This window comes from Bos mutus, chromosome 6 (genome assembly GCF_027580195.1).
Source record: "Bos mutus isolate GX-2022 chromosome 6, NWIPB_WYAK_1.1, whole genome shotgun sequence".
NCBI lineage: Eukaryota > Metazoa > Chordata > Mammalia > Artiodactyla > Bovidae > Bos > Bos mutus.
This window is the reverse complement of record NC_091622.1, coordinates 90905931-90932292: the sequence shown is the minus strand read 5'-3', so window position 1 is coordinate 90932292 and position 26362 is coordinate 90905931. Positions and strand designations below refer to the sequence as shown.

At 38.0% G+C, this 26362-nt stretch overlaps 1 protein-coding gene across 10 annotated transcripts in view; it reads left to right on the top strand.

The window, feature by feature from the left end:
• Window positions 1–26362, top strand: part of CCDC158 (coiled-coil domain containing 158) — an 83760-nt gene that overhangs the window by 50539 nt on the left and 6859 nt on the right. For 6 of the 10 annotated variants that reach the window (XM_070372533.1, XM_070372532.1, XM_070372537.1 and 3 more), the window contains 3 exons: window positions 13097–13254; window positions 17893–17952; window positions 21086–21153. In XM_070372533.1, coding sequence (XP_070228634.1) covers window positions 13097–13254; window positions 17893–17952; window positions 21086–21153 — 286 coding nt within the window. The remainder of the gene's footprint in view (window positions 1–13096; window positions 13255–17892; window positions 17953–21085; window positions 21154–26362) is intronic. The other 4 variants (XR_011464525.1, XR_011464524.1, XR_011464523.1 and 1 more) reach the window with 2 other exon arrangements.

The window sequence follows — 26362 nt, the reverse complement described above, 5'->3', positions numbered from 1 at the left end:
ACCGGTAGCCTACCAGTTATTCTGCCTGTGCCTTGAATATAAAGCATGCACTGTAGAATGAACAAGTTGAAATGGACTCCTTTCACGTACACGAGGTATATGACTGATAAGCTGTCACACAATAACATTCTTTTGTCAAACAAAAGAACATTATTAATGGTGGTAGTGGTTGGTGGTTTAGTCACTAAGTCGTGTCCACCTCTTGAGACACTGTGGACTGTAGCCCGCCAGGCTCCTCTGTCCATGGGACTCTCCAAGCAAGAATACTGGAGTGGGTTGCCATTTCCTTCTCCAGGGGATCTTCCCAACCCAGGATTCAAACTGGGGTCTCCTTCTTTGCAGGCAGATTCTTTACCGACTGAGCTACAAGGGAAGCCCAGTATTATTAATATTAGAAGTTAAACATGGTTCTCTCTGGAGACTAGAAATTGGAGGTGGGCAGAGGAAGGGAAGAAAATTGCTGCTTTTTAAGTGTCATAAATCATTTTACTTTTAAAACTATATGCATGTTACCTTAATAAAAATTAAATTAAACCCATCTCTCAGTGAACTTAATGACAAAGAACAACAACAAAGCATATTTGACCAGGAGTCACTGGGACTTAAGATGTGTCTCTAACTTCTTTGTGTGACCTTGGAAATTGAGTTAAATAATACTGTGCCTTTTCATCTCTAACGAGGAGTCTGGACTATGGATCATCTCTAGGGTTTTCTGAAGGATCAGCTCTGAAATTTCATGACTTTTCATTACCCAAAAGCCAGACTAGTAAGATAGGCTCTTTAATATATAGACTATACTTGATTATAAAGAATCTCATCCATCACTGAAAAAGTACTAGTCATGAGTCTATTAAATTAAAAACTTGAGTTATAATTCTAACAGCAATAATGAAGTGTATTTTCTTTTTTTTTTAATTTTTTTTTTAAACTTTACAATATTGTATTAGTTTTGCCAAACATCAAAATGAATCCGCCACAGGTATACCTGTGCTCCCCATCCTGAACCCTCCTCCCTCCTCCCTCCCCATACCCTCCCTCTGGGTCGTCCCAGTGCACCAGCCCCAAGCATCCAGTATCGTGCATCGAACCTGGACTGGCGACTGGTTTCATACATGATATTATACATGTTTCAATGCCATTCTCCCAAATCTCCCCACCCTCTCCCTCTCCCTCTCCCACAGAGTCCAAAAGACTGTTCTATACATCAGTGTCTCTTTTGCTGTCTCGTACACAGGGTTATTGTTACCATCTTTCTAAATTCCATATATATGCATTAGTATACTGTATTGGTGTTTTTCTTTCTGGCTTACTTCACTCTGTATAATAGGTTCCAGTTTCATCCACCTCATTAGAACTGATTCAAATGAATTCTTTTTAATGGCTGAGTAGTACTCCATTGTGTATATGTACCACAGCTTTCTTATCCATTCATCTGCTGATGGGCATCTAGGTTGCTTCCATGTCCTGGCTATTATAAACAGTGCTGCGATGAACATTGGGGTACACGTGTCTCTTTCCCTTCTGGTTTCCTCAGTGTGTATGCCCAGCAGTGGGATTGCTGGATCATAGATTGTCTTTAATCCATTGTATATTCTTGCCTCCTTTGTCAAAAATAAGGTGTCCATATGTGCGTGGATTTATCTCTGGGCTTTCTATTTTGTTCCATTGATCTATATTTCTGTCTTTGTGCCAGTACCATACTGTCTTGAAAACTGTGGCTTTGTAATAGAGCCTGAAGTCAGGTAGGTTGATTCCTCCAGTTCCCTTCTTCTTTCTCAAAATAGCTTTGGCTATTCAAGGTTTTTTGTATTTCCATACAAATTGTGAAATTATTTGTTATAGCTCTGTGAAGAATACCATTGGTAGCTTGATGGGGATTGCATTGAATCTATAAATTGCTTTGGGTAGTATACTCATTTTCACTATATTGATTCTTCCAATCCATGAACATGGTATATTTCTCCATCTATTAGCGTCCTCTTTGATTTCTTTCACCAGTGTTGTGAAGTGTATTTTCTGAATAGATTGTTAAGCCTGTTTTATACAATTAATTTCTTCCCTTAAAAATGTTATTATAAGTATATTTATTATATAATTTTACACATTAAATGTAATATACATTCTTTGTTCTGTTCACTGATGTGTTCTGAGTACCTAGAAAAGTATCTAACATGTGGTAAATATTCAGTACGTATTTGTCTAATGGATGAATGAATTCATTGTACTGATAAAATATTGGGTTCAGGTTTTCATTGTTTCTACTGACAAGTCAGGTTTAAGTCTTACTGTTGCTTTTTTGAAGGTAATTTTTTTTCTCTGACCATTGTGAAGATTTTGGTTTAAGCAGTTTGAATGTGATGTGCCTATCTGTATTCTTCTTTATATCTCTTGTGAGTCACTGATCTCCCTGGATTTGGGATTGATATCTTTCACTGATTTGGGGAAATTTGTATCTTTTATATTTTTGATTGTTTTTTTCTGCCCCATTCTCTTGTTTCCTTCTGAAACTCGTACTATTAAATAACTTTACTTTTTTAATTGCTGTGTTATAGCTCCATTGTTTGAATCCCGTGTGGAACTGTAACCATTGTTTCTCTTGATTTCTAGTCATATTTTGTCTGGTATTTCTGCTTTCTTTTTTTCAAGACTTTATTTTTTAGAGAAGTTTTAGATTCACACCAAAATTGAAAGGAGGATACAGAGATTGCCCATATACCTCTTGCCCCCACACATGCACGGCCTCCCCATTATCAGCATCATTCTCTCTAATGATACATGTGTTATCAAGGATGAACCTACATGGACACATCACAATCACCCCAAGTTCATGGTTTACCTTGGGGTTTATTCTTGGTGTGGTACTATTCTGTGGATTTGTACTAGTGTTTATAAATGTCATTACCGATTCATGGGGTCGCAAAGAGTCAGACACGTCGACTGAGTGACTGAACTGAGCTAATACATATCCATTATTATCATATCATACACAGTACTTTCACTTTCCTCTCCTAAAATTCTCTATGCTCTGCCTACTGATCCTTATCCTCCTTCCACACCGGGCAACCACTGATCTTTTATTATCTCCTGGTTTTACCTTTTCCACAATGTCACTGAGTTGGACTCATACCATATGTTGTCTTTTCACATTGGCTTCTTTTACCTAAGCAATGTGCATTTAAGCTTCCTCCATGTCTGTTCATGGCTTGATAGTCATTTATTTTTAGCATGGAACGGTAATTCATTGTACCACAGTTTGTTCATCTACTGGAGGGTACTGGGGTTGCTTCCAAGGTTTGGTAATTATTAATAGAACTGCTGTCAACATCCACGTGCAGTTTTTTGTGTACATATGTTTTAAACTTCATTGGGCAAATACAGATAGCATGATTGCTGGGTCATATGGTAAGAATCTGTTTAGTTTCGTAAGAAATTACCAAACTGTCTTCCAGGGCGGTTGTACCATTTTACACTCCCACCAGCAGCGAGTGAGAGTCCCTCTAGTTCCACAGCCTCACCCGCATTTGGCGGGGATTGTATAATGCAGCGGTTTCCTGTGAAAGGGTGCATTCATTCATTACGTGTTTTAAAACCTTGCATGTCTGAAAATACCTTTGTTCTTCATTTATATCTGATTGATACACAAAATGCTGCTGCTCTTGTGCTGTTTTGATTCCAGGGCCTGTGTATGTGACCTGTTTGTTTCTCAAAGCTTTTGGAGTCCTTTCTTCATCCCTAGTATTCATTTCTGGGTGATCTCTGCCGGGGGTCTTTTTCCCTTCACTGTATAGGCGCTCTTATGTTCTTTCCTCTCAGAAATTTTCTTGTATTATTTATTTGATAACTTTTCTCCCTCCACTTTTACAGTTCTTTCTGGAATTCCTGTTAAGTCACCTATTAGGCCTCCTGGATTTAGTCTCCAATCTTCTTTAATTTTGGCTTTCAATTTCTATCTCCTCGTATTTTATTCCCAACTTTTGGGAAGACTCCTTAACTCCGTCTTCCAAATACCTATTGAATTTTTTTTCTGAATATAATTTTTTTTTAATTTCCAGGAGACTTTTTTGTTTTTTAAATCTGCTCTTTATATAGTTTTATGTTCTTTAGTGGATTCAGCGGTACTTTCTCATTTCCATTTAAAGCTATTAATTTCAGTTTTTCAGTAATCTCTTGTGTTACCTGAATTATTGCTGTTTCTTCAAATTTATTTTTTTCTGTTTGTTTTGATGTCTGTCTTTCATGTTGGAGCTTTCCTTCACTGTTTGCTAATCACTAGCTGTCCATTCATATTTAAAATTGAGGTCCTAAAAAATTAAAAAATTGAGGCCCTAAAAAACTAATTAAAAGCACTCGGTAAGGTTCACAGGATTTGTCAACTAGTAGATGGTTAGGCAATGGCACCCCACTCCAGTACTCTTGCCTGGAAAATCCCATGGACAGAGGAGCCTGGTAGGCTGAAGTCCATGGGGTCGCTAAGAGTCGGGACACGACTGAGCAACTTCACTTTCACTTTTCACTTTCCTGCATTGGAGAAGGCAATGGCAACCCACTCCAGTGTTCTTGCCTGGAGAATCCCAGGGAGGGGGGAGCCGGGTGGGCTGCCGTCTATGGGGTCGCACAGAGTCGGACATGACTGAAGGGACTTAGCAGCAGCAACAGCAGCAGATAGTTAGGTATTAATTTTTAACTAAGGGACCCAAAAACTATCTTACTTTTTTCTTGGTCCTGTCAATCCCACTACAGAGAGAATCTCTTACTACTGACTTGTTGATACAAATCTGTTTGCCAGTGTTGTGAAGAGCTGAGTGGGACAGGGAGCCTGGGGTACATGTGTATCTATATAGTCTTATTTATTATGCTTGTATTTTCAGTTTGCAGCCTTACTTCTGCCATGCCAGATGTCCTCTTAGAGTTTAAATTCCTTTGGTCCAACCTCACCCAGTGATTAAGCCTCTAATTTTATTTAGAGGAAAAGAATGAATTCTTACCCAACCACATGGGGAGAACATCTGTTATTCTCAAAGCTTCTGCCATAAGCTTTTAGCCAGTCCTCCCGTTTTTGCTGCCCTGTGCCTTCCCCTGACCTTCAGAAGTGCACGAGGCCTCCATTACTCGAATCTTTCTTGCTGGTATTCTCTGATGCAGAGCAGTCCTCTGTTTCTTGGCTACTTCTGTGCAGGTCCTTAATGTTTTAGCTTCTTTGTTCCACTGAATTAGCTGTGAATTACCCATTTGCTTTTCATCTCCCCAGATTTTATCATCATTACTCATCTAATATTATCTCTCTTTTCCTCTTTGTCCTTGTTAATTTCTTTAGTGTCATATTAGTGACACTAAATGGAATAAATGCCAAGTCTAACGTTTCAAAGTACAACAAAAGTAGAATATCACTGCGTGAATTGTTCTGCATTGCCCCTTTATTTCATTTCATTTTAGTCTTCTTGTACCATGAATCTAACAATAGTCATTATTTACTGAACACCAGGCACTGTACGATATTCTTTCTATACATTATATAATTTATTCCTCACAACTACCCACATGAGGTAAGTGCTGTTATTATAACAATTTCTCAGAGAAAGAAACTAAGGCTTGGAGAAGCTAAATGAGTTGTACAGAGTTCACACTCCAAAAATACAGTTGTGCCGAAACTTAACCAAGATGGCCCGAGTCTAGAATTTGTCTTCTTAATTAGTTTGCTGTACTGATTATGTACACCACACAGTTGAATGCTATTTATAAAAAAATAATTAGATGATGCTGTAAATAAATACTTTACCTGAACTAATTGTGTATTTCATTAGGTCCTTGTGACTGAGGATTATACCATTTCAGGGGTCCAAAAACATTAAAAATTATCCAGTTGATTGCCCTAGTGTTATTAATAATAGAAGAGAAAATGGTAGAATTGGAAAAAAAAATTTTTTTTTAATCTGATTGATCCAAGCTCAGAAACCAAGAACATGTGTGTATATATGTGTATGTACATACATACATGGAGAAGGCAGTGGCACCCCACTCCAGTACTCTTGCCTGGAAAATCCCGTGGACGGAGGAGCCTGGTAAGCTGCAGTCCATGGGGTTGCTAAGAGTCGGACACGACTAAGCGACTTCACTTTTCACTTTCATGCATTGGAGAAGGAAATGGCACCCCACTCCAGTGTTCTTGCCTGGAGAATCCCAGGGACGGGGGAGCCTGGTGGGCTGCCGTCTTTGGGGTCGCACAGAGTCAGACACGACTGAAGTGACTTAGCAGTAGCACATACATACATACACAGATACACACACATAATTGGTAGCCTGACACAGAAGCATTCTAGATTAAAGTTTTAGATAAACATTATTTTAGCATTTAATATAGAATAATTCCAGGATAATATAATTTATTTATATATCAGATTCCATACACATGCACTGTAATTTGTGCTAGCTGTGCTTGATCTATGATGTGAGCAAGATTTTCAGAAAGACTTTATATAACTTTGGTTTCCTATTCACCCATTTTTAATATACAATATAAATAATATATTTATATTCTAAATAGTATATTCATATTCCATTTTTATTACAATCTTCTGACAGGAATATAAGTATTATAGGAGATGGATTTGGTCAGACATTCTTAAAATAGAATAGTCTGATTCAAACTGAATGAGATCAAGCTTTTATTTTTAGCTTTTTCATTTATCTTCTGTCTTTGGAGAGTGGAGATAGAATGTGTTGAGAAGCACACACTCTCCTAGACATTACTTATCTTAAGTTATAACTCATGTTTGCCTGTAATGGACTCAAGGCCATTAGAGAGAACAGTATTTGGAGAAAATGGAGGTGCATTTGAGCTATAATTTGCAATTTATTTTTGAAACAAGTCTGACATAAGACAATTTCAGAGTCAAAATGTAATAGGAAGCTAATCAAATCACAAAATAAACCTTAAGTTTAACAATAACAGTATAAGCTCATATTCATCCCTTGAAATCAAAAAGCTTGTATAAGTTTTAACCTGAAAATATATGTCCCCTAGAAATAGCCTTAATGTATATCCTAAGGGTCAAGGGATTGAAGTGAGGGAGAGCAAGATTCTTTGATGGGTTCCAGTAACCTCATGAAGAACTTGTAAGTAGCTGTTTCTTTATCAGCCAGACAAGATAGTCATAACCAGCCATACATAACCAGCTACTCATATGTAAAGAATGTTTTTAAATCATTCATTTCCTAGCTATTTTCTAATTTTTTAAGTGTATTCATGTTATAAATCAAAATTTGTTCCATATGAATTAAACAATAAAGTATTAAAAATAAACTTTTTAATGAAAAGTATTACAAGTGAAAGCATTATAAGATTTACAGACATGAAAAGGAATAATTGACTATTTTGAGTAAATGAAGCTTAAATCAGAAGCCACCATAAACTAAAATGGAATCACAAACTAGAAAAATATTTCTAGCAAACAAAGGGTTAATATAAAATATAAAGAGTTTTTACATACCTGGAAAAAGATAGCATATATTCTAAAAGAAAAATATAGAAAGGACATGTATATAGTCCAAAAGAAATGCATATAGTCCATAAACATGAAAAATGTTCAAGCTCATTTATAATCAGCTAATAATTATTACATATTAAAGCTAAAACAAACAACTTTGTGTATAGAATGGTCAAATGGCAATGGGAAGCATATGGTATAACGGCCACTTTCCTGTCACACCTTACTGATAAACATGCAAATTGATATGACTTTATGTTGTCACTTTTACTTCCAAAGTTCATGATTTCTTTTTGTTTTAAAATTAATAGACTTTTTTTAGAGTGGTTTTAGCCTTACAGAAAACTGAGCAGAAAATAGAGAGTTCCCATAGATTCTCTTTGCTGTCCTCCTCTCTCCCCCCAGCTTCCTCTATTACCAGCATGTTGCATTCATGTGGTACATTTGTTATAATTGTTAAACCAATATTGACACATTGTTATTAACTAAAGTCTATAATTTTCATTTGGGTTCCCTTCTTATATTGTGGGGCTTCCCTGAGGGCTCAGTGGGTAAAGAACCTACCTGCAATGCAGGTGACACAGCAGACATGAGTTTGATTACTGGGTCGGGAAGATCCCCTGGAGTAGGAAATGGCTACCCACTCCAGTATTCTTGCCTGAAAAATCCTATGGACAGAGGAGCCTGACAGGCCAGAGTCCAAAGGAGAGCAAAGAGTCAAACACTACTGAACATCACGTGCTCCTCATATTGTACATTTTGTGCATTTTGACATATGTATGATGATTACATTATCATGTATTACTTGTATTACATTACATGTATTGCATGTCTTACAATACATGTAATACATTACATGTCTTACAATACATGTAATGCATTACATGTATTACATTACAGTATTATACAGAATAGTTTAACTGTTCAAAAAATGCCCTGTGCTTCACCTTTTCATCTGTTGCTCCCTTCCCCTGAACCCCTGGCAACCAGTGATTTTTTACTGTCTTCATATTTTTGTCTTTTCCAGAATGTCATATAACCAGAGTCATCTAGCGATAGTCTTTTCAGATTGGCTTCTTTCACTTAGCAATATGCTTGCAAGATTTTTTCGTATCTTTTCATCCTTTAATAGTTAATTTCTTTTTTTACTGAATAATATTTCATAGTACGGATGTACCACAGTTTATCCAGTCACTTATTAAAGGATATCTTGATTGCTACCAAGTTTTGGCAAGTTATGAATAAACCTGCTATAACATCAATGTGCAGGTTTTGCATAGACGTAAGTTTTCACCTCTGTTAGGTGAACGCTACAGAGCATGGTTGCTACATTTTATAGTATGAGCATGTTTAGTTTTGGAAGAAACCACCAAACTGTCTTTCAAAGTGGCTGTACCATTCTGCAGTCTCACCAGCAGTGAACGAGAGTTCCTGTTGCTCCCCATCCTTGTCAACATTTGGTGTTGTCAGTGTTCGGATTTTAGCCTAGATAATAGGAGTGTAGTGTGATATCTTATAGTTTTAATTTGAAATTCCTTAATGAAATATGATGTTGAGCATATTTTCATATGCTTATTTGCCTTCTACATATTTTTATAGTGAGATGTCTATTCCACATGTTTGCCTATTTTTTAATGGATGTTTAAAATTTTTTCCTACTGTTGAGTTTTAAGAGGTTCTTTTTGGAGGTATATTTTAGCTACCAGTCTTTTGTCACTTATGTGTTTTGAAAAGATTTTCTGTCAGTCTGTGATTTTTGTTTCCATTTTTTTTAAACTATCTTTTTGCAAGGAAAAGTTTTTAAGATTAAAAAGTCCAACTTACTGATGCTTTTCTTTCATGGATCATGCTTTTAATTTGTATCTAAAAAGTCATCATGAATCCCAAAGTCATCTAAATTTTCTCCTGTATTATCCTCTAGAGTTTTATAGTCTTGAATTTTACATTTAGGTCCATGATTCACTCTGAGTTAATTTTTGTGACAAATATAAGGTCTGCATCTAGATTCATTTTTGTAATGCATGTGAATGGCCAGTTGTTCCAGTACCATTTGTTGAAAATACTGCCTTTTCTCTACTGAAATACCTTTGCTCCTTTGTTGAAGACCAGTTGACTATATTTGTATGGGACTGTTCCTGGGATCTTTATTTTATTCTGTCCCATCAGTCTATTTGTCTATTCTTTTACCAGTACTGCACTCTTATTACAGTAAATCTTGAACCTGGGAAATGGCAGTTCTCCAACTTTGTTCACCTTCACTGTTGTCTTTCCTATTCTGAGGTTTTGGCCTTCCCATATACGCTTTAGAATCAGTTTGTCAATATATCAAGGGGAGCATCGTAGCTAGACTGCACAGCTAACCCTGATGACATCTTCTTCGTGACTGTGTCCTGGTACTAACACACTATATACATTGTCATGTTAACCTTTCTGGTTACTCTAAATCTGTAAATATGAAACATATAAGATACTTCATGTGTTTTTATGCTAAGGGGAGAAGGAAGTGGAAACCAGCCTTTTTTGAGTACTTACTATGCATACATTAAGTACTTCTCATTCCTTATGCCATCCTTATAAAATAAGAGTTATTTTCCCCATTTTTACAGATTAGGAAATGGAGACTAAAAGAAGCATTTCCCTTGTTATAATGAAATAAACTTTATGAATTTGTTTGTAGGTTATTACACTGATAATTTATAATAAGTGTCATGGGCTTAAAATTTTTTAATAACAAAGCTTATTAAGTAAACTTCCTAGTGGGCAGAAGATATGAAGGTCCAGGTGTTATATTGAGATTTCAAGGTTAGAACTGAAGTGACTGAATATTGCAATAAGATAAGTCTTCTGAAGTTTTATTCCACATCAGATATGAGGTCCACCGGGGCTAGGACAAGAACAAAGCCTGTGTTTGGTGAAACTGGATCTGTTTATAAGCAACAAATGCTTTTATTCATGATTAAGAAACTGGTTCAGCATATACAGTATATGGGAAGTCTCTGTACCTTCTACTCATTTTTGCTGTGAACCTAAAACTTCTCTAAAAGTAAAAGCTATTAAAAATGGTTCACATCTTTGTATATTTTAAATCAATGAAATAAAATTTAATGGAATCTTAATTTATGAAACTCTGAACTCATCATGGTAATTTCTCAGTAAGATGACCATCAGTAAACTGGTAAAATCATACTTACCACACATTCAGTTAGTTAGAACTCTTGACATCTTCAACTGGATATTTTATGTGGTTTATCAGTGGAAATAGGAAGGGAAGGACAATGTGAGGGTTATACCAGTAGCATCAACACTTGATTGGCATGGACCCTAGAAAAGTAAAGCCTAAAGAACAAAAATTTTGCAGTGTTTATCCTTCAACAACCTGTATGTCTGGCAGGTGTCACTCTACCTTGGATCAGACACTTCTGGCTAAAATACCTTTATGATGCTTTAGCCATGAGTATCCTCCAGCTAAGTCCACCTGCTCACCAGGGCAACCTCTGATTATTATTCGGTTTCCTCTCTTTTTGTGCCTATTGGGAACATCTGTGCTTCTTTTTATATTATAAATATTCATTGAGGAACACTAGCTACCTGAAAAATCTTTTAATATTATTCCCCAACTAACATAGTTTGCGGAGAAGGCAATGGCAACCCACTCCAGTACTCTTGCCTGGAAAATCCCATGGATGGAGGAGCCTGGTGGGCTGCAATCCATGGGGTCGCTAAGAGTCCGGACACGACTGAGCGACTTCACTTTTACTTTTCACTTTCATGCATTGGAGGAGGAAATGGCAACCCACTCCAGTGTTCTTGCCTGGAGAATCCCAGGAATGGGGGAGCCTGGTGGGCTGCCATCTATGGGGTCGCACAGAGTTGGACATGAGTGAAGCAACTTAGCAGCAGCAGCAGCAGCAACATAATTTGAAAATGTTAAATGTCTCTTTCCTCATCAGTAAAGTGGTGGCAGGGGGGTAGATTCACTCATTGCTAGAGGGTCCCTTACTTCTAAAATTCTATAGCTTTATAAAATTAGTTCATCCCTTAACAAATTATTGAAATTATTTTACCTGGATATAGTTATAAATATTTAATGGCATGGTAAGATGTCCATACCATATTGTTAAAGTTAAAAAAAAATTGTTAATGATTTCACTATGTTGTAAAAAAGGAAAAAGAGATTAACATATATAATACAGTGTTATTAACTAAAGTACAGATTTTGTTCAAATTTCACAAAATTTTATGCTAGTATCCATTATTTGTTTTTATATCTTATTCAAGATTCCACATCGTATTTAGTTGCATTGAGTAGCTTCAGCTATATGCAACAAATTCTGGTAAATTCTCTTTTCATCTTTTTTCTGTTACAAATATTTTCTAATTTTCCTTGTTACAGCTTCTTAGATACACCCATCATTTAAAAGTGGATATTTAATTTCCACATGCACAGGGTTTTAAAAATATCCTTGATATTAATTTCTCATTTAAATGCTTTCTTCTCTGTAATTACCTTCTGCGTTTTTTCAGTCCTCTAACTTTATTGAGAGTAATAAAGGCTCAATCAGTGGCTTTATTAAAGAGCTAAATCAAAAGATCTCTCTTGGCTAAACCAAAGATCTCTCTTGGTAAATGTCACATTGCACTTGAAAATATGTGGGTTATTTTCAAATACCTTTTGATATTGATTTCTAACCATAATTCCACAGTGATAAGAGAACAGACTCTATAGTTCCAATACCTTTAGACCATGAAATTTTTCCACCTTGTTTTATGTCCCTGGATATGTTCCAGTGCCTCCTAGTTTATAGTCTATGGGAACTTAAATAGAATTTGTATTCTAAATAGATGTGTATAGTTTAATCCTGTATAGTTTAGTTTATATATGCTGCTAAGTCATTTCAGTCGTGTCCGACTCTGTGCGACCCCATAGATGGCAGCCCACCAGGCTCTGCTGTCCCTGGGATTCTCCAGGCAAGAACACTGGAGTGGGTTGCCATTTCCTTCTCCAATGCATGAAAGTGAAAAGTGAAAGTGAAGTCGCTCAGTCCTGTCCGACTTCTAGCGACCCCATGGACTGCAGCCTACCAGGCTCCTCTGCCCGTGGGATTTTCCAGGCAAGAGTACTGGAGTAGGGTGCCATTGCCTTCTCAATAGTTTATATATACATATGTATAAATAGGCATATACATGCATGCTAAGTCACTTCAGTTGTGTCTGACTCTTTGTGACGCTATGAACTGTAGCCTGCCAGGCTCCTCTGTCCATGGGATTCTCCAGGCAAGAATACTGAAGTGGCTTGCCATGCTGTCCTCCAGGGGATCTTCCTGACTCGGGAATTGAACCTGCAGCTCTTAAGTCTCTTGCATTGGCAGGCAGGTTCTTTACCACTAGCACCACCTGGGAAGCCCGTAAGTAGGTATATGCATATATGAATTAGATATAGCACTGTGTTGATTGGATATTATTGATTTATCTCTGAGTAGTAAGATTACAGGTTTTTTATTTCCTCTTTTTCTTCTCCATAATTTACCAGTTGAATTAATTTTATAATAGGAAATGGCATTCAAATCTGAAAAAAACAAAGTGTCCTTGTCTTGTGAATTGTTTTAATTCAGCACTCTATGAAACCTAACGCAAAGGAAGATCCAACGAGGGACTTGAAACAGCTTCTCCAGGAGTTGAGAAGTGTGATCAACGAGGAGCCAGCCGTGCCTCTGGGCAAGAGCGAAGAAGACGGGAGAGCACCATCTCTGGGGGTCTCCTTTGTGGCTGTGTAAGACTGAATGTGCTTCAGAGTGGGAAAGTGTCCCTCAACAGTGGTTGGCCATCACGTTGTCTACGTGGGAGGTGGAGGTCACATTAACTTTGAGGGGTACGGGGACATTACCAGGAAAAATGATATGAAAGTAGAGGAGTTAGCAGAAGTGAAACTACTTGATATCGAGAGAAAATATTATTTGTTCTATTCAGAAATTAGGGTGAAGTGTGACCCAAAGTTACATTCATACAGTAATTTATAGTTCCCAGCAAATTTCACATCCATAATCTTACTTGATTATCACAGCAACTGTTTGAGACAAGACAGAGCAGGATTTATTTATCCCATTTTAAAAATAAGAAAACCACAAGTTCCAAAAGGTTGACTTACTTACAGTCACGTATGGTGGAGCTAAAACTTGAACCCCGAGAACTGTGTACTCCTCAAATATAAACTAATTGGAAAGCTTTGGCTCTCTAGGCATCCATGCCAGTGACTTAAATTAATATGAAGTCAGATCCAAAAAGTGATTCAACCAGTCTACCAGCCACTGACTGCATGTACTTACAGAAATCAAATAGTGTTTTAAAATTTTACTGTATGCTATTATTAAATTAACTTAGAGGATTTTAGCACACTATATATACTATATTATTAGCATTACACCATTAATTATATGTTGTTAGTATTATAACAACCCACTTTTGTAACCTTTGTTTCTTGGTTATATAGCAAATATCTCAAAATCATACTCTATGACATAATGCTTATATGTAAACAATCTCCAGTTTCTTTAAGATATTCAGGTGGTGTTTATTAACTTGAGGTAGCAAAATATTAATTGGATTTGTCTGTTTTACTAATAATATTTGTTAACAGTTCAGTTCAGTTCAGTCGCTCAGTCCTGCCCGACTGTTTGCGACCCCATAAATCACAGCACGCCAGGCCTCCCTGTCCATCACCAACTCCCAGAGTTCATTCAGACTCACGTCCATCGAGTCAGTGATGCCATCCAGCCATCTCATCCTCTGTCGTCCCCTTCTCCTCCTGCCCCCAATCCCTCCCAGCATCAGAGTCTTTTCCAATGAGTCAACTCTTCGCATGAGGTGGCCAAAGTACTGGAGTTTCAGCTTTAGCATCATTCCTTCCAAAGAAATCCCAGGGCTGATCTCCTTCAGAATGGACTGGTTGGATCTCCTTGCAGTCCAAGGGACTCTCAAGAGTCTTCTCCAACACCACAGTTCAAAAGCATCAATTCTTGGACGCTCAGCCTTCTTCACAGTCCAACTATCATATCCATACATGACCACAGGAAAAACCATAGCCTTGACTAGATGGACCATTGTTGGCAAAATAATGTCTCTGCTTTTGAATATGCTATCTAGGTTGGTCATAACTTTCCTTCCAAGGAGGAAGCATCTTTTAATTTCATGGCTGCAGTCACCATCTGTAGTGATTTTGGAGCCCCCCAAAATAAAGTCTGACACTGTTTCCACTGTTTCCCCATCTATTTCCCATGAAGTGATGGGACCAGATGCCATGATCTTCATTTTCTGAATGTTGAGCTTTAAGCCAACTTTTTCACTCTCCACTTTCACTTTCATTAAGAGGCTTTTGAGTTCCTCTTCACTTGCTGCCATAAGGGTGGTGTCATCTGCATATCTGAGGTTATTGATATTTCTCCCGGCAATCTTGATTCCAGCTTGTGCTTCTTCCAGTCCAGTGTTTCTCATCATGTACTCTGCATAGAAGTTAAATAAGCAGGGTGACAATATACAGCCTTGACGTACTCCTTTTCCTATTTGGAACCAGTCTGTAGTTCCATGTCCAGTTCTAACTGTTGCTTCCTGACCTGCATACAGATTTCTCAAGAGGCAGGTCAGATAGTCTGATATTGCCATCTCTTGAAGAATTTTCCACAGTTTATTGTGATCCACATCCTCAAAGGCTTTGGCATAGTCAATAAAGCAGAAATAGATGTTTTTCTGGAACTCTCTTGCTTTTTCCATGATCCAGTGGATGTTGGCAATTTGATTTCTGGTTCCTCTGCCTTTTCTAAAACCAGCTTGAACATCAGGAAGTTCACAGTTCACGTATTGCTGAAGCCTGGCTTGGAGAATTTTGAGCATGACTTTAGTAGCGTGTGAGATGAGTGATAGTAGTAAAATATTAGTGATTGTCTGGATACCTAACATAACATTGCATTCTCTGAATCACGTCAGAAACATCCCCTTGTCACTCTATCCAAGAACACTTATATGTGCAGAATACTTTTTTTAAAAAGTTCTCATGCATTTTACTTATTTTTTTCTATTTTTAAATTGAAGTATAGTTGGTTTACAATGTTGTTTTAATTTCTGCTGTATAGCAAAGTGATTTACTTATAGATCCACGTACATTCTGTTTTAAATATTCTTTTCCATTATGGTCTATCACGGGATATTGAATATAGGTGTCTATGCTCTACAGTAGGGCCTTGTTGATTATGTATTTTGTGTATAAAGGCTTACATCTGCTAACCCCAAACTCCCACTCCTTCCCTTTTCCACTCTCCTTCTCCCTTGGCAACCAGCAGCCTGTTCTCTGTGTCCATCATTCTGTCCCTGTTTCATAGATAGGTCAGTCTGTGTCATAGTTTAGATTACAGATACAGGTGATATCACGTGGTATTTGTCTTTCTCTTTCTGACTTGTTTCACTTAGTATCATCATCTCTGGTCGAATATATGTTGCTGCAGATGGCATTACTTTGTTCTTTTGCTGACTAGTATTCCACTGTATGTATGTACCACGTCTTCTTTATCCATTTGTCTGTCAAAGGACAGTTAAGTTGTTGCCATATCTTGGCTATTATGGATAGCAGAGCACTTTGGTTGTTGTCATAATTCTATAATATGCTTTCACTGGGGCAGTATTTATTAAGCTCATTTGACCAATGATTACATTGACATAGATTGAGTTGCCGCCTCCTAGGAGACAAAGAGACAAAGTCAGAAGTAAACAAAGTAAACATTAGAGCCCCTGGCTTCCAGAACTAATCGTTCCACAAGATTACCATGACTTCCCTGATCAAATTCCATCACTTCAACCACTACAGATGTGCTTGACTATATTGGACTCTGTTGAACATGAATATATTTGGCCCCTGCCTTTAGATAATTTATGTTAATTTGCTATAATTCTACAAATGACCTTGTCACCAAAGCCTAAACTCAGCCTAGAGCTTTTAAAGGTTCAGGAACAAAAGCATTTCTAGGTTGACAAACTCCATGGGTAGCCCTTTGCAAAACTTGATTGGAGACCTAAAATCTACTCTTGTGCATTAAAGAAGAGTTAAATACATATGCGCAATTGATTCTAAAAATACATGGAATCTGGAAATTATTCTTTGTATAATTAACTGAGGGTTATATTTATCTATAGAAAGATGATAGAGTAAGAGATTGCATTACTGAATCAAGCCTGAGATTAGTGATATGCCATAGGTAAGAGGAATCTGAGATTCTGAATCTTATTAATTGCCTAAGAATTGTACATGTGACCAGATAATTGGGGAAGTCTGGATAGTTTAGATGGGAATTGATGGAAAGCCTTAATAGAGTTTAACTGAAACAAAAAAGGATTTTAGTGAAATAGACTAAAGTAACTTACTTTCTAGAAGTCAACTTAATAGGCTTTTCTTTTTTTTTTTTTTGCTGCTGTTTACCCAGATGAAGATATTTCTGTGGTATGCCATTCCAAAAATAGAATACTTTTCCTACAGTCACAGTAGCTTACATAACTTTCGAGAAGAAGGTGGTCTCAAAGGAAGTCGCAACAGCCTCAATATAGGGTTATAAGAACCTTACTGAAAACAGTCCTATTTTTATCAATAATCTAATAGCTGAATGTTTAAATGAAACCATTAAAAAGAGCATTAAAAAGAGAGATTACATCCATAACCCCTAAGCAAAAACAATTTCTGAGAACTGTCTTTAGCCAAAAAGGAGAAAAGCTACTCTTAGTTTGTTACTCAGTCAGACACAGAAGGCATTGCCTGCAGGTCTTCAGTCGGAGAAGGCAATGGCACCCCACTCCAGTACTCTTGCCTGGAAAATCCCATGGACGGAGGAGCCTGGTGGGCTGCAGTCCATGGGGTCCAGAAGAGTCGGACACGACTGAGAGACTTCACTTTCACTTTTCACTTTCATGCATTGGAGAAGGAAATGACAACGCACTCCAGTGTTCTTGCCTGGAGAATCCCAGGAATGGGGGAGCCTGGTGGGCTGCCATCTATGGGGTCGCACGGAGTCGGACACGACTGAAGCGACTTAGCAGCAGCAGCAGGTCTTCAGTAGCTCCCAGCATCTGCTGCATTCAACACATGGTTCTCAGACTGACACTGAAGTATCTCCCTAGCTGGTCACCAGCCTGCTTTCCTCCTGTACTGAGCTCTGGCCAAAATGGACTGCTTCTGATTCCCAGAGGGGTCCATGTCCTTCTGTCTTCAAGCTTCTCTCCATACATTCTCTCCACTGGGAAGAGCAAGCACCCCAGTCTCACTGTTTTGAATCTGCATCTGTCTAAAAGCAGTATTCAGAGGAACAATTTGGTTTGATCACTAAGTTAAAATAACATCACATAGTCTTTAACTTCTCCCACCCTCTGCCAACAGAAGCAACAACTCATTAAGGGAATCCACTGAAGGCAGCAAATCAAGTGAAACTTTTAGCAGGTAAGAAACCATCTGACCAGCCCCTGACTTTCAAAATGTCCCCTTTACTACTATTTTTCATTCATTCATTCATTAGAATATCGTTCACTGCCTGTGATGTGCCGAGTTCTGTGCTAGGCCCATGGGATGTAACGGCAGATGAGACACACATGGGCCCTGTCCTCAAGTTGCTTATAGTCGTAGGGTCTATTTATTGACTGACTGCCAAGAAAAACTTTTATCTTTCTATTCTTACTGCTTATGAAAAAATAGCGATATTAGAGTCCTGTTTATATCATAGAATATGAAAATGAATTCTAATGTTTAAATTCCAGTTAGGCAAAGAAAGGCCTATTCATTACTGTATCTTTCAGTTCAGTTCAGTTCCGTCGCTCAGTCGTGTCCGACTCTTTGCGACCCCATGAATTGCAGCACGCCAGGCCTCCCTGTCCATCACCAACTCCCAGAGTTCACTCAGACTCACGTCCATCGAGTCAGTGATGCCATCCAGCTATCTCACCCTCTGTCGTCCCCTTCTTCTCCTGCCCCCAATCCCTCCCAGCATCAGAGTCTTTTCCAATGAGTCAACTCTTCTCATGAGGTGGCCAAAGTACTGGAGTTTCAGCTTTAGCATCATTCCTTCCAAAGAAATCCCAGGGCTGATCTCCTTCAGAATGGACTGGTTGGATCTCCTTGCAGTCCAAGGGACTCTCAAGAGTCTTCTCCAACACCACAGTTCAAAAGCATCAATTCTTGGACGCTCAGCCTTCTTCACAGTCCAACTCTCACATCCATACGTGACCACTGGAAAAACCATAGCCTTGACTAGACGGACCTTTGTTGGCAAAGTAATGTCTCTGCTTTTGAATATGCTATCTAGGTTGGTCATAACTTTCCTTCCAAGGAGTAAGTGTCTTTTAATTTCATGGCTGCAGTCACCATCTGCAGTGATTTTGGACCAAGCATTTTGCCTGCTTTTCTGTAAATATTTGTTTGTGAATGAATTAAAGCAGATAGTTTCTTACTGTCCCTACTGTTTGATCAATATTCAGTGAACTTGAATCTTTATAAATACAGCTTTCTCTTAGCCTAAAAGAAACAAGTTTTGATTGTCTTCTAACGTAGGTGTGTAACATTACACTCACTTATCCTGTTAATAATATCTGCAGCCATCTATTATCTGGGTGTTTTTGACTTATCTCATTTAGTCTGTCTAATCATATCTATGATATAGGCATTATTATCCCCATATATAGGTTAGAAATGAAGACGCAGCTTGCCCAGCAATTTACCAAGGTCATACAGCTTGTAAATAAAGGAACCAGAATTGAACTCAGTTCTAGCCTGCTTCTGAGCTCAGGCTTATAACCACTCCTGGTTCTGCTTCTGGGTACCTGGACAATCAGGATGTTGGCAAGGTTACACTCCTTTTAGAAGCCCTTGAGATTAATGCATTCCCTTCCCTTTCTCTTTTAGAGCTTCTGGGCCTCTAGCGCTTCGTTCTTTGCACTCTTTGCCTTGTGGCTCACAGCCTCTGGCGTGGCATCCTCAAGTCTTCTGCTGGGATTGTCACATCACCCTCTCTCTTCTGTGTGAAATCTCCCCCCTGCCTTCCTCCTGTAAAGAGATTTGTGATGCCATTTAGATAATGTAGGTGTGTCTCCACATACTCCAGGACAGTCTCCCCATCTTAAGACCCTTGATGTAATCACATCTGCAGTCTCTAGTGCCATGTAAGGTAACATTCATAGGCTGTTGGTATTTGGACAGATATATTTGACAATCATTATTCATCCCACCACACTGCTTTTATTTTATTTTATTTTTTTTTTCCACACTGCTTTTAAAGCCACTTTACCACTCTCATGTACCTTTGTGGTAGCCCCTACTGTGTTCAGTGTGGATGTCTTAAATCTCTAGTCTCTTGTAAGTTCCAATCACTTCTGTGAATGAGTTTCAAATTGCTCTGCCTGAAGCACACCTCAGACTATGGTCCCAGCGCCAAGACCTTCAAAGGCTCCCCATTGCCTAGTGCAGCAAGAACAGACTCCTTACCCTGATAATGAAGACTGTACAACACAGCCGTGACCTTTTTTCCCAAGGCTTTTCTCCTAATATTCTCAAACGTTTTGGTCTCAGAACAGACACCTTGCCCTGATAATGAAGACTACACAATACAGCCATGACTTTTTCTAAGGCTTTCCTCCTAATATTCTCAAACATTTTGGTCTCAGGACCCCTTTGCACTCACAAATATCACTGAGGATTCCAAAGAGCTTTTGTTTACGTAGATCATTTCTATTTTTAGTATTGGAAAATAAAATTAAATTTTAATTAAAAAAAAACAATTTGATACTTAAAGATAAGCAAAGTAAGTATATTACAGGTTTCTATAATAAAATAGTTTATTATGAAAAATAACTTTTCAAACAAAAAATCATTAAGAAGACTTCATTTTACAGTTAATGCGTGGCTTAATAAAAGGTAGCTATATTCTCATACCTGCCTCTGCATTTTTCTGGTATGATATCAGATATCATGGAGGCTCTGGGAAACTCCACTGTATACTTATGAGAGACTAAGAGTTAAAAAGAAAATAATATCTTAGTATTCTAATAAAATTAGTGTTGACCTCACAAACCCCCTTTTCAAGGGCACCACTTTGAGAACTGCTGTCATAATATTTTCAAACTGGTATCCAACCCACAGAGAACTTTGTGGTTTAGTTCAACTTACTGATTTAAATAGGTCTGATAGTTTTGTAAAGTGACACTTATTATTACCAAGAGAGGTTAGTTTTTCCCTTGGTTTTTAAATTTTAAATGAGTCATTAAGAGTGCATCTCTTAGAATACATGAGAGAAATACTGGGTTTTATACATATTATTATAAAAAAGAATTTTGCAACCAAGATTATATGTTATTACATTTTCATTCTGAAAAATGTTCATAGGCACTGAATACATAAGGATGACATAACTCTGGTTCTCCCTCATAGAGTAGTTTAGGACTTCTGCAGTTTAGGGTCATGGCTACCATCTTGGGTTTATACATTAAGCCATCACTTTTGCCTTCACCAGTTTGTTCTTGTTGATAAATCTTGGCACTGAATTTGAAAATGAAATGTTTTTGCATGACCATCCTTATGTTTCCAGAGAGCCAGTCACGTTACACGTAGCAGAGTTGGAAGATCCGCCTGGTTGCTTTGTATTCCCATCTGCAGGTGAGTTTTTAATGAAAGCACAAAAATTCGGCCTGCTTAAAGCTTACAGTGGATTCCCTTTCACTTGCTGCTGGTCCCCTCATTTTTTATACTATGTAACTTACTAATTATGTTGTTGATTGGGTGTCACCTCCTGCTAGACAGATCTGCACACGGGCAAATGACTTTAGTGGTTGGGAAATACCCCAGTACCCAGAACCTTCCCGGGACATAGCAGGCCCTTAAGTAATTCAGTAGATTATTCAGTAAAAATATTCAGTAAATAATTTCTGAATGAGTGAAAAGAAAAAGATATGAGACAGATTGTTCTCCATACACTTTCCAAAGACAAAGTGTGCTTTAGAAAACAAAATAAAGGAAGAAATTGAAAGATAGTAGAATCTGTTGAAAAACAAAATGGCACAACTCAAACTAGAAATGGAAAAAAATAAAAATTAGGATAGGAGGGGCTGAATCATAATCAGGGACATGACAGACCCCTAGAGAAAATTGCAGAAGAGGAATTTTTAAAACTAAGAAATGTGAAAGATAATGGTAGAGTATAGGTTGCATTTGGAAGGCGAAGGCAAACCAGCAGACACATAATCAGCCCTCCTATGGAAGAAGACAAAATAAATGGAAAAGAACAAAACTGAAAATGATGGTTATTCAGTGAAAGTTTACTATAAATCTGGACAGTAATGTAAGTAGGGAAAATCGAGGTGTGAGGTGAAATAGAAGGAGTTTCCAGGTTTTCTTGTCTTTTGTAGAAGAATGTAAATGTATATCTAACATCAAAGCAATATTCTTAAATAAATTCTACTTCTTAATTTTAAAATTTTTAACTTGTGACGAATCTTTATGAACTAATACTATATTTTGAACAAAAGAACACTTGTTTGAAGTTGAACAATTTCCTTAGATTTTACTTCAGTTGTATGTTTATACTTTTACCGTTTACCCAGCATATATCTTTGCTTTATTAGATTAATATAAGTGAATGCTTTTACCTTTTTTCATAAATTGTGAGTACCTTAGAACATGTTAACTCCATTTACTTTCCTTCCAGCTTACACAGAATCGTTGTCACGTATTTTAATTCTAAAGGTAAAATACCATGAGGGGTTATTTCCACTGTGTTGTGCCATTAAAATTCATCTAGATGCACACACACATTCACACTTTATCTCGTGCCTGCTGTCATTTTACTTATGCCTTTAATGTTTCCTTTAACATATTCTCCCAGTTTCTGTTGTCTAAACTTGTCTTTATTTTATCCCCACTTTTGAGAAGTATTTTTGCTAAGTATAGGATTCTAGATTAACATTTTTCTTTCCTTTTGAGTTTTCCATTGTTTTCTGGCTTCCAGTGTCTCCACTAAGAAGTCAGCTCTAAATTTAATTATTCCTCATTTCAATGTAACGTGTCATTTTGCCCTCCTGGAAGCTTTAAGATTGTTTTTTGTCTTTGGGTTTGGGTTTATTTTCTGGCAGTTTTTACTGATACACCTAGGTATGGTTTTCTTTATATAAGAAGAACTTGTTTGTGGTTTGGAGTAAATGCTGTTGAATCTGGGTAGTCTCTGCCTCCATCATCCAGACCTTGCGGGTCTATGCCTGTTATCTGTATTTTTTTTTCTTGGTTTCCCGCCATGTCATTTTGACTCCTCGTGTTGTTGTTGTTCAGTCACTAATTTGTGTCCGACTCTGCAAGCTCATGGACTGCAGCACACCAGGCTTGCCTGTACTTCACCATCTACCAGACTTTGCTCAAATTCATGTCAATAGAGTCAGTGATGCTATCCAACCATCGCATCCCCTGCTGCCCGCTTCTCCTCCTGTCCTCAACATTCCCAGCATCAGGGTCTTTTCCAGTGAGTCAGTTCTTCAAATCAGGTGGCCAAAGTATTGGAGCTTTAACTTCAGCATCAGTCCTTCCAATGAATATTCAGAGTTGATTTCCTTTGGGATTGACTGGTTTGATCTCCTTTCTGTTCAAGGGACTCTAAAGAGTCTTCCCCACACCACAATTTGAAAGCATCAATTATTCAGCGCTCAGCCTTCTTTATAGTCCAACTCTTACATCCATACATGACTACTGGGGAAAAAACCATAGCTTTGACCATACAGACATTTATCAGCAAAGTGATGTCTCTGCTTTTTAATATGCTGTCTAGGTTTATCATAGCTTTCCTTCCAAAGAGCAAATGTCTTTTAATTTCATGACTGCAGTCACTGTCTGCAGTGATTTTGGAGCCCAAGAAAATAAAATCTTTTTTAAGATTTTTTAAGATTTATTTTATTCCACTTTTCTCCCTTATATTTGCTAAGAAGTGCTGGGACTGAATGCCATGATCTTGGTTTTCTGAATGTTGAGTTTTAAGCCAGCTTTTTCTCTCTCCTCTTTCACCCTCATCAGGAGGCTCCTTAGTTTCTCTTCTCTTTCTGCCACTAGAGTAGAATCATCTGCATAGCTGAGGTTGTTGATATTTCTCCCAGATATTTTGATTCCAGTTTGTGCTTCATCCAGCATGGCATTTCATACGATGTGCTCTACATATAACTTAAATAAGCACATTGACAACATACAGCTTGTCATAGTCCTTTCCTAATTTTAAACCAATCAGTTGTTCCATGTCCAGTTCTAACTGTTGCTTCTTTACCTGCATACAGGTTTCTCAGGAGACAGGTAAGGTGTTCCGGTATTCCCATGTCTATAACAATTTTCTACAGTTTATTATGATCCACACAGTCAAAGGCTTTAGTAGTCAATGAAGCAGAAGTAAATGGTTTTATGGAATTCTCTTGCTTTCTCTGTGATTGAACAAATGTTGGCAATTTGATCTCTGATTCTTCTGCCTTTTCTAAACCCAGCTTGTACATCAAGAAGTTCTCGGTTCACATACTGCCAAAGCCTAGCTTGAAGGATTTTGAGCATAACCTTACTAGCATGTGAAATGAATGCAGTTGTATGATACTTTGAATATTCTTTGACACTGCCCTGCTTTGGGATTGGAATGAAAAAACTGACCTTTTGCAGTCCTGTGGCCACTGCTGAGTTTTCCAAACTTGCTGACATATTAAGTGTAGCACTTTTACAGCATCATCTTTTAGGATTTGAAATAGCTCAGTTGGAATTCCATCACCTTCACTATCATTGTTTGCAGTAATGCTTCCTAAGGCCCACTTGACTTCGCACTCCAGGATGTCTGGCTCTAGGTGAGTGACCACACCATCGTGATTAGTCAGGTCATTAAGACCTTTTTTGTATAGTTCTTCTGTGTATTCTCCGCCTCTTCTTAATATCTTCTGCTTTTGTTAAGTTCTTACTGTTTCTGTCCTTTATCGTGCCCATCCTTGCATGAAATGTTCCCCTGATCTCTCCAATTTTCTTGAAGCGATATCTAGTCTTTCCCATTGTATTATTTTTTTCTACTTCTTTACATTGTTCACTGAGGAAGGCCTTCTTATCTCTCCTTGGTATTCTCTGGAACGCTGCATTCAGTTGGATACATCTTTCCCTTTCTCCCTTGCTTTTGCTTCTCTTCTTTCCTCAGCTATTTGTAAAGCCTCCTCAGACAACTACTTTGCCTTCTTGCATTTCTTTTTTTGGGGGGGATGATTTTGGTCACTGCCTCCTACACAGTGTTACAAACCCCTGTCCATAGTTTTTCAGGCACTCTGTCTGCCAGATCTTATCCCTTGAGTCTATTCATCAAGTAGTCCACTGTTAGGGACAAAATCATAAGGGATTTGATTTAGGTCATACCTGAATAGACTAGTGGTTGCCCCTATTTTCTTCAATTTAAACCTGAATTTTGCAATAAGGAGCTCATGGTCTGAGCCACAGTCAGCTCCAGGTCTTGTTTTTGCTGACTATATAGAGCTTCTCCATCTTTGTCTGCAAAGAATATAATCAATCTGATTTTGGTATTGACCATCTGGTGATGTCCATGTGTAGAGTCTTCTCTTGTGTTGTTGGAAGAAGATGTTTGCTATGAGCAGTGTGTTCTTTTGTCAAACCTCTTTTAGCCTTTGCCCTGCTTCATTTTGTACTCCAAGCCCAAATTTGCCTGTTACTCCAAGTATCTCTTGACGTCCCACTTTTGCATTCTAATCTCCTATGATGAAAAGGACATCTTTTTTTAGTGTTAGTTCTGAAAGGTCTTGTAAGTCTTCATAAAACTGGTCAACTTCAGCTTCTTCAGCATCAGTGGTTGGGGTATAGACTTGGATTACTGTAATGTTGAATGGTTTGCCTTGGAGACGAACCGAGATCATTCCCGTCATTTTTAAAATTACACCCAAGTACTGCATTTCGGACTGTTTTGTTGACTATGAGGGCTACTCCATTTCTCCTAAGGGGTTTTTGCCCACAGTAGTACATATCATGATCATCTGAATTAAATTTGCCCATTCCAGTCCATTTTAGTTCACTGATTTTTGAAATGTCCATGTTCACTCTGGCCATCTCCTGCTTCACCGTGTCCAATTTACCTTGATTCATGGACCTAACACTCCAGGTTCCTTTGAGATATTGTTCTCTATAGCATCAGACTTTACTTCCATCACCAGACACATCTGCAACTGAGCATCATTTCCACTTTGGCCCAGCCACTTCATTCTTTCTGGAGCTATTAGTAATTGCCCTCTTCTCTTCCCCAGTAGCGTATCAGACACCTTCAAACCTGAGGAGTTCATCTTCTGGTGTCTTATCTTTTTGTCTTCTCATACTGTTCGTGGGGTTCTCATGGCAAGAATACTGGAGTGGTTTGCCATTTCCTCCTCCAGTGGACCACATTTGTCAGAACTCTTCACTATGACCCATCCATCTTGGGTGGCCTGCAGGGCTTGGCTCACAGCTTCACTGAGTTAGGCAAGCCCCTTTGCTACAGCAAGGCTATGATCCATGAAGGGGGTCTCCTCATATGCTTGGTTATTTTTATTGTATGACAAACATATACGAAAAACTGTTTCAGACTTAGAAAATGCTTTCAGGCTTACAATAACATTGCCTTCTTCCAGAGAAAATTCATGCTTGTCTCTGGTACTCAACCATACCAGCAATCCCAGATAAATTTAATCCAATCAGGAATTAAGCTAATTTGAAGATAGACCTCAGGACCCACAAGGGCAGACTCAGTTCCTTATTCCTAGGATGTACCCCATTTCGGTTCCAATTCAAGGTCTTGGGTTTTACCAGAACACACCCCACCCACATGATTGGAAAC